This window comes from Aegilops tauschii, chromosome 5 (assembly GCF_002575655.3).
Source record: "Aegilops tauschii subsp. strangulata cultivar AL8/78 chromosome 5, Aet v6.0, whole genome shotgun sequence".
Taxonomy (NCBI): Eukaryota; Viridiplantae; Streptophyta; class Magnoliopsida; order Poales; family Poaceae; genus Aegilops; species Aegilops tauschii.
In genome coordinates this window covers 401,054,426-401,063,392 of record NC_053039.3, presented here as the reverse complement: position 1 = coordinate 401,063,392, position 8,967 = coordinate 401,054,426, and the positions used below count along the sequence as shown (strand labels likewise).

General features: G+C 46.0%; 1 protein-coding gene across 3 annotated transcripts; it reads left to right on the top strand.

Annotated features, from left to right (window-relative positions):
• Positions 1-1,575: 1,575 nt before the first annotated feature.
• LOC109772610 (uncharacterized) lies at positions 1,576-5,537 on the top strand. 3 transcript variants are annotated; one of them, XM_040390584.3, is made up of 7 exons: positions 1,576-1,856; positions 1,945-2,180; positions 2,703-3,267; positions 3,521-3,614; positions 3,848-3,937; positions 4,091-4,277; positions 5,044-5,537. In XM_040390584.3, the coding sequence occupies exons 3-7, from the start codon at positions 3,239-3,241 to the stop codon at positions 5,385-5,387; spliced, it is 744 nt and encodes a 247-aa protein (XP_040246518.1). In that variant the 5' UTR covers positions 1,576-1,856; positions 1,945-2,180; positions 2,703-3,238; the 3' UTR covers positions 5,388-5,537. The 3 variants fall into 3 exon arrangements, with proteins under 3 accessions (XP_040246518.1, XP_040246523.1, XP_040246521.1); XM_040390589.3 differs by lacking the exon at positions 3,521-3,614 and having other exon boundaries at positions 1,613-1,856; positions 2,703-2,779; XM_040390587.3 differs by lacking the exons at positions 1,576-1,856; positions 1,945-2,180; positions 3,521-3,614 and having other exon boundaries at positions 2,574-2,779.
• The last annotated feature ends 3,430 nt before the right edge of the window (positions 5,538-8,967 follow it).

Below are 8,967 nucleotides of genomic sequence, written 5' to 3'. Positions count from 1 at the left end.
CTGAAGTGTGTCGCAATGTTTCAGGTAATTATCTTGGGAGTTCGTCACTAGTCATCGAGGGATTACTTGATCCTGCTACACTGGAGGCGATAGCGTTCAGGGAGGCCTTGCCCTGGCGGAGGATTCCCTCTTCAGAATTTCACCATCTCGTCATACTTCAGGCAAGTGGTGGGCGACATCGTCAAGGGCAACCAGGGCCGCTATGGGTCCATTATTATAGAGATCAAGTTAGCAGCAACTTTTTATTGTAACTTTATTTTTGAAGGTCATGCAGTTGACGGCGAAGCACGAAATTTAGCTAAGTACTCGCATGCTCTTGGTTCGAGACGCCACATTTGGTTGGCTCATCCTCACGATCCGTATTGTATACCACAACATGTGGACTATGATAAAGAAAACTTAGCTTTACCCCTAAAAATAATCAATTCTCTGTTGCTTGATTTTTTTGAAAATATGAACACTTTTTGAAATGAGAACAATTTTTAAAAATCCTAACATTTTTAAAATTCTGAACAATCTTAAATACAAACATTTTTTGGTATTTCGAAATATTTTTTGAATTTGTGAACAACTTTTGAAAATGGGAATATTTTTTGAAGTTCTCAACAATATTTTAAAACACAAACAATTTTTGAAAAAAATCGGCATATTTTTTTGAATACGTGAGCATTTTGTAAAAATGCTGAACCTTTTCATTTTGAAAAGTAAACATTTTTAAAAAGCAAAAAAGGGGAAAAAGATAGGGAAACCACTGAACATCTATAAGAGAAACAACAAGAAAAAGAAAAACATAAAAAAGACCTGAATCGGTCAGGAACCTTCCAGAAGGTTTCGAAAAACAGGATATGTGGAACGCTAAATCGTCGCTCGACTTGCTCCGTCTGTGTGCTTGCTCGACTAGGGCTGGACCAAAAACTCGTAGCTCGCGAGCTTAATAAGCGCTTGATAGTTCAACTTGTTAAGCTTGAAGTTCGCTTCTTAATGAACAGAGCCAATAACCAATTTCAGGTCATTAAGCTTAACGAGCTTAATGAAGGAGCTAACAAGTTTTACGAGCAGCTCGTTAGTACATCACAATACATTTTTTTGTCTTCGTTATAATATTTTTGTAGCATCTGTCCATCTAATTGAACCAACCAAGCCCATAGGAGGTTGAAAACTAGCGCACTTACTCATGTAGTCACCATCTTCCTTTATAAAAACCACACCTACACTCTCAGCCCGTACACTGTAACACATCATGGTCTGTTAACGAGCGTCCGCGAGCGCTCACGAACTTAACAAGCTTCTAATGAACAGAGCCGAGCAAGGTTTTTTTGCTCGTTAAGCATAACGAGCTTAATGAGCCTAGTCTTAATGAGCACGAACTTAACGAGCCGAGCAGCTCGTTAATACATCCCTGCTCAACAAACCGAAGCAAAAGGGCGTCGTATAAGATTTTCCCTCGCTATGAGCGATACACAACATCAGCTCCCTAGGTGTTCAGCCCGCACAGTAGCAACCCACCAAGGCCCAAAACACGAAGAAGGCCCGAAGGAGGCCTCCTCGCTGCGCCGAATGCCCAAACGCACACACGCGCCGCCTGTTCGCTGTCCTGTCCTCCGCCGGCCGCCGCCGTTCTGCCTGGTCTGCCCCAGCCGCTTCGGTCAACCGCGACCTGCCGCCGTTCCCCGGCCCCTCGCCAGTCCGCCTTCTCGCCCGTCATTTTTGGCCCCGTCCGCCGGGCTCCTGCCGCCGTGCCAGGTGCCACCTGGTACCAGGACTGCCGCCCTGCTACCGCCGGCCAGGCACCGACACCCGACCCCGAGGAACGCCGGGTAGAGCACGCTGCTCGCCTCCTGCCGCCGTCCCACCTGGTACCAGTTATTTTTGTTATCGATTTGTTAACTTAAGTTGATGGATTTTGCTACCAATTCACGCACTATTATCCTTCTACTTTGTTAGATCGTTGAGCATTGAAGTTAAATTCTACATCCATCCACGACCTAGGCATGGCAGCTGCCAAGCCGGAGGTGGCCGCCATGGCGCAGCGTCAGGTGGGTTCGGCGGAGGAGGGGGAGGAGCATCGGCTGCGGGCGGCGCTGCGCCACCTGCAGGCGGAGGCCGGAGTGCTCGAGCGCCTGGTCTACAAGCACCGGAACCAGCACCGCGGTGACGCCTACTTCCAGTACCTCCTCAAGGTACGCCTACCACTACTACCTGCTCGCCCCTTCCCCCATTTTTTTTTCCGGCGAGTGGCTCTGCACTGATGAGTGTGATTTGTATGTGTTTCGGTTGGGCGCGTAGGTGTGATTTGTATGTGTTTGGGTTGGGAAACAGGTTCGTCAGGTTTTGCATCCCTGGTGCGGTTGCACTCCCCTGTAAAACAATCTTTGTCATTTATTACGTGTATGCCAATCGCAAAAATAAAATAAAATATGTGTATGGTACACCATGGCACAACTAATTTCCTTGCACAAATCCTTCATGTTGGGGACATGGTGTGGTCTTGTGATGATATTTGTGGTCCTTGTATTGATCCTAGGAGATAACAAAGAAAAATGTATTCACTAGTGACTTATAGCTAGAAGTTTCTACTTGTATGGGCAGTGCTTAATTTCTTCGCAGTTCGGATTATTTCGTTTGTTTTTATTCTTGGTACAATGATGCTATAATCATATTAGTATGCTATTCAGGTTATTGCTTAATGTTTTCTTTTATAGGCAGGGTAAGAGGAAAGCCTGGTGCAAACCATAGCCAATATAAGAGGCTTTTGGGGATTGCCCGTTTGCTGTCCCAGGTGTGTTTTGTTGTCTGTTGACACTGATTGCATTTTGCAAAATATCCTATTGCAGCTGAATCAAATATTTTGATGGAACCATAAATGCAATGTCACCGTTGATAGAGCACAACCTTTGTTCCTTGTGGTTGTTTTCAAGTAACGAGTTACACAATATTGAAATTTGAATCTGTGAAAGTCTGCCTATATTGCCTGGTTGTTTTACTTTTGTTTAGCTAACTAGGGTACAGCAGAAAAGGGTTGTGATTATCCCTGCACGTTTGCAAGATTTCCGATGTAATTTAGCATAAACCCTTATATGGTACATGAAGCTCATTACCCTAGAAATTCTATATTTTGTAACTGCATGATACATACTTCTGGATGAGCTGTTCTAGTTTACAGATCATTCTTGATCAACTTCGAGACAGGAGATAGCTAACTTGGTTTGAACACTAATGCTTTCTGTATTTTGTGCATATGTCTGAACCTGTTATGAAGGGAGCAGTGTATCCTTTTTTTTGTTTTGTTGTTTTCTTAGCAAATAAAACAAGGTGTACACCCACACTTGGCTTGCCTTAGGTAAAGCATGTACTCCCTCCGTCCCATAATGTAAGATGCTTTTTGACACTATGTAGTGTTAAAAAATGTCTTTGTGTACATCATTTTACTCTTTGTGTACCAAAAAGGAAATAAATCTCATATTAACTTTCATTCTGAGTTGATTGGTACCTATCCAAAGTTCCTTAATCCATACTACAGTCAGATCAGCTTTTTACTTGCTAGATCTTTTTTCGTAGAACTTTGCACTGCAGTGCTTGCTTTGCTTGCACGAGTGAGGGTCCTAACCCAACAGGTGAGCCACATAGTCTACAGGCATGGCTATGAATGATTGTATCAATTAAATTCCGTAAAATAGCCGCCCATATATTTATACAGCAACTACCTTGGTAGTCAAACTGTTATGGTGTATTAATTCATGAATCTAAGAAATGTCAACTTGGAATCATACGTGTGCTAGTTATCTTCTTTGTCTCTTTGTGCAGATATTTTGCTTAAGATGCTGACCCTTTGATATTGTGTTCACAGATGTTACTTGATGTTGTATCAGTATACAACAAGGTTACTGATCTTAGGGATAAAAAGCAGGCTGTTAAGATCAGTATTGATAAAGTGCAGGTATGTTTTGCTTCCACACTATTACTCTGTAATCCTTGATCATGGAAAAAAATATGTAAAGCGTAAGATCATGCTTTCACACAAAAGTGCAGTGGCTGGACCTTGCAGTTACCTCTCCACATAACTCCTTGGTTTCGCCTCTTCATTTCACAGGCTTTCAGAGAGTACTACCCCTCGAGCAACGATCCCAGTACTATACTGGAGTGTGTATGGGTGAAAGATAAATTTGTTTTGCATGAAAAGACAAAAGCTAGCAGTCAGAAAACCCAAGATGAGGATCTGAAGTCATGCACTCCAGATTCATCAATCCAGTATGAGACCCTTGGACTTGTTAGTGAAGGTTGGAACACCTTACCTTCTCGGATTCATGATATATGAACCTTTGGAGTTCATAATGGTTGCATTTTCTGCAATACTTATACATGAGTTCCTGCTGATACTAAAAGAATCCCATGCAATTGTATCTAAAAGGCATGCAAATGAAAAATAGTTTTCTGTTAAGTAATCTAAACTGAAAATACAGTATGTATTAATAACAAATATATGTAGTAGGAAGTGATATGGAATGAGTATGAATGGAGATGAAGGGCCTTGGTGGCACTATTACATTCACGTTCAGTTGACTATATGGAAGTAATGATGACACTTAAGTATGTTCTGATACCATCTCCATGTATCTTATGTTAGATGACATTTGACAAAACTCTCAAGAGTATGCGTTTGGGATTTGTAACTTATGGTGGACTACTGTTGTTTAGCATGATATTTTGGTATAGTAGCGACATATCTCTATACGACTGACAGTTTTAACAACGAAAACAACAGTTAGTCAGTTAGCCTAGCTGGATGATGTCAGGGATTGTGTGAATTGCCACTATGATCTTATTTGCTGTTATTTCCATTGCAATTTTAATGCATATTTTGGGTTGCGTGCTCCAACTGGAAATTGAAGTGCATGTGCTGACAAAATGCTGTACTTTTTTTTTAACATCAGTTGTTTGTTTTGTATCTAATAGAACATGAATGCTTGTTTATTTATGTGTTTATCGTGTCATACTTTGAAAAGGGTTCTTATAAGTTCTAATGCTGCACTTGTGACATATCAGAGATGGAAAGCCTTGATGGAGCAAACACCCCAGCCAAGCAACAACATGATGCTTCTCTGGCTGACCAACCAGATAAACCCACCCATTGCAGCGATGCTGGAGATTCTCACAGCGGGAGGCAACTACCAGATGATCAAAACACTCCGGGTTCTCTTCTTGGCATGCCCGCTGCTTCGCCGACTCCACGCAGAGATGTCAAGCCTGATACGAGGAAGAGAGTGGCATTCATCGCGGTGGGGAAAACAAAAGTCACCGTGACACCGCCTGAAACATCATCATCCGTAGTTGCCAAGAAGCAAAGAGTGGACACGATTCCACAGACCGCTGCAGATCCTGCTTTGTAACTCTGAAAGAATAACCGGGTCGGCCTGATCAATGTGTTCTCGATGCTTTGTTGCATTCTTACCGCATCTCGTTTCGGTACCAAGAGATTGTTCTTTTTTCACAAGCACCACGTGACATATCCAGATAATTGATGAGGTTTAGGGCAAGAAGCGAACGCCTCAGGGGCTACGGGTCATTATTTGACCACAATCAAGCACTGCGTATAATCGATCATCTACTTTCATATGGTCTAGATAAGAGGTGGCCACACAACCACAACTTTCTCATTCAATCATGCTTACACACCTCTGAGGACCAAAGAACAGCATCAAGTGTCAGCTTGTTGCTAGACAAGATTGACAACCAAATCGATTAGCTGCCGCCGTCACACCACAAACATGTGTAGACACAAAAGAAAATCACTAATTGAGCTGAGACTCGAATTAATCGATCAAGTAATTTCATACATTCAGCAGCAGAAGAGAACTATTACAATGCAGAAAAAAAATCACTAATTGAGCTGAGATCTGAGGCTCGAATTAATCAGTAATTTCATACATTTTCAATCACGTTGCAGCAGAAGAGAACTATTACAAGCTTTCTTACTAGCCACGACGATCACTTCTAAAAATGAAAACGACGATCACAGCCGAATCTCACCTTCCTCTAAATCTTCTTGGAAGCTTTGATGCTGCTGCTGCTGCTGCTGCTTCAGGTCGTGGTCGTCAAGCTTGAGGAAGAGCCCCATCTGTCGCAACAAGTTGTTCGGCCTGGCCGTGTTGTACTGATCAATGCCGAGCGCCTTCACGTCCTCGTCTAGGGTGTCCTTCGGCATTGCCGTCCTCTCCGTCTCCAGCAGCTCCTGACGGGCCTTCTCCCTCGCCCGGGACGTCTCCTCCTTTCGCCGCCTTTCCAGAATCTTGCTGGCACGGGCGATGAGGACGCGTGTTGGAGGCGTGTTGGCGGCGCGCTCTGCCGGAGCTGGACGACTGTCAACACTCTGGTGAGATGAACCAGAATCCGAACCGCTGCTGCCGCTGATGGTTGCACCTTGGCCAAGATTCTTCACCGATGAGGCGTCGCCGCAGATGTCCACGTACTCGTCCTCTTCGACGACGAGCTGCACCGGTGTCGGCCTGACCGGCAAAGGGGAGACGCCGCCGACGATGTCGACGTCTTCGTCCTCTGCTTGGGCCATCATCTGTTTGTGTTGATGATGCGTCCACGGATTCTTGCTCTCTCGGACGAACTTGTCCAGCTGCTTCTGTATCTCGACGAGGGCCGAGTCTTGGACGGCGTGCATCTCGATCTCGATGTAATCGTCGCAGAGGCCGTGGCGGCTGTGCTTCTTCAGCAGCTCCAAGATATGAGCAGGGAGCACATGAGATTCAGATTGCTTCGCTAGCGTTGTGAGGTCCCCGTAGAGTTGGTTCCTCTCCTTGGGCGTCATCTTCTTCACGGGGACGACGGAAGGGGGCGCCTTCCTCTTCTTGGCTGGCGGCTCCTCGGCTTGGCGGACGCGCACGCGGGGAGCCGACGGGGACGACGCGGGAAGCACGGCGTGCGCCTCGGCGAGGAGGCGACGGACCGCGACGAGCTCAGTCTGGAACCGCTGGCGAAGGATCTCCAGCGGGCGCGGGCGCTTCCGGCCGGACATGATGCTGAAGGGCTCCCGGTTCCGGTGGGCAATCTCCATGGGAACAGCTGCGGTGGATGAGAGGAGAGGAGAGGAGATGATGGGAAAGAAAGATTGGAAGTGCGGCGGAGAAGATCGACTCAGGGCAAGGCCTTTTAACTAACTAGTGAAGCCTGATGGGAATCGAAGCCGTGTTTGCTCGGTGAAGAAATCGAAATGTTTACATTTCGAGTCAGTTTCAGCATCGGATTTGGTTGCGTTGCGTTGCGTGCATCTCAAGCTTATTATGTACGTACTAGATTCACCACGGTCATGGCCTTTTCTCCCATTTCGTCTTGCTTCCAAGATGTCGAACTAGGAAACCACCTCCGCTCCTACCCTACTACACCGCGTGTCTCTCTGACGCCTGGTTTTGTAAAGTTCAGGTGGGTGCCGGGGCATGACAAATAGTTGGGCAGCCCGGCACCACGCGGGGTGTGAGATGACATTGTAGCAGGAGGAGGGTACGTGTGTGTACCGTAGCATGTGGCCAGCAGTCGGCATCAAGGGTACTCGTCTGAAGGGGCTGGCCGGCGGGGCTTTTGCTCCGGTGTCGCAATGGACTTCATGACGCTTCGGGTCCTCACCTTGGTGCTCGCACAGAATGGATCCTAACATGAAGCTCTGGGTCCCACCTTGAGCACTCGCACGGTACGACCTCTCACCAAGAAGGGGGGAGGGGTGAGGTGAACTCAACGGTGTCACTCACCAGCAATGGGACAAAGTCCGAGCTGCGGAAGAGGCTAGATGAGGCCGGTGAGGATGGGCCATTGCCCGAAAAGGAGTCGGGGTGGGAGAGGACAAACCGTCGGGGCAGAAAGGGTGGGAGATTCTAGACAATGGTGGCTTTATAGGCAGGAATCCATTTTTCATACCGCGATCAGTTGAAAAAATTACATGCAACTTATTCTTGCCTGCTTAGTCTATATAAATTTACTAAATGATAGTTTTACAAGAGATACTTTAACAACAATCATTTTCATATACTCTCACATAGAAAAAAAATGTAAATTGTTCAAACCCCCCCCCCCCCCCCCCCCCCCCCTTTTTTTTTTATGAAAAGGGTTGCCCTTGATTTCATTGCTCAAAACAAACGCCATAATCCTATATAAGGAGGAGTAAGGTTGTTACTCGACTAGTGATGGTCCGAACCTAGGTAAACTTGTTCCTCGTGTCCATTTAGTAACCTGTGGTTACGTTCTACCACCAAAAAATCTATGCATGTTCACATGTTGTTGTTAGGTACTCTGTAAAACACACTCGACAACTTTCACTGACCGTTGGAACCACGTGCCGCCAAATCAGATCTGTGGCACCATCTTGATCGAAACCTTCGTTGACTATGTTTCTAGCCACTTAATTGGTTCTTACAACGTCATCTGTGACATGTCGATGTCACTCCCAACAGCTTCACCGATGACCTCATTGGAGACTTAGTCGACACCATTCCTGATCGGGCCAACGATGGTTTCATCAAAAACCACACCGCATGCCCATTTGGGCAACTTCATCCTTTGAGTCCCCGATGGCCTCAAACATGATTAGTGGCCTTCCGGCAACACAGTACGATATGGACTATCTCGTGTACAATGCAAGGTTTACTATGGGTCACCCATAACCTACACAGACTATGTTGCAAGTGTGAACACGACTTACCGCTTACCAAGCTTTCCATACACCCACGCCATGGCACAAAGTAGAGTCCAACTGGACCCATGCTCCTCTGGTATGCAAGGCACTAGCTATACTATATGTTGCCTGCTCTTATGGAGGCATGATCATATCCGGGGGATTAACTCAAACTCCATGATAGGATCAAGCCGCAACAAGTCGAGCAACTTGTGTCAGTGTCTGATGTCTGACACTGTTAACAACGGGAGCTCACCGTTGTCAGATATGGACCTGGACGTCGGCGCAAACTGGGC

What these genes read in the sequence shown, in the direction of transcription:
- LOC109772610 (XM_040390584.3), top strand. Translation starts at nt 3,239, where the DNA reads ATGTCTGAACCTGTTATGAAGGGAGCAGT. An exon ending in TGAGGGTCCTAACCCAACAG is followed by an intron (nt 3,615 to 3,847) that starts GTGAGCCACATA and finishes TTGTGTTCACAG; the next exon opens with ATGTTACTTGATGTTGTATC. An exon ending in CCTTGGACTTGTTAGTGAAG is followed by an intron (nt 4,278 to 5,043) that starts GTTGGAACACCT and finishes GTGACATATCAG; the next exon opens with AGATGGAAAGCCTTGATGGA.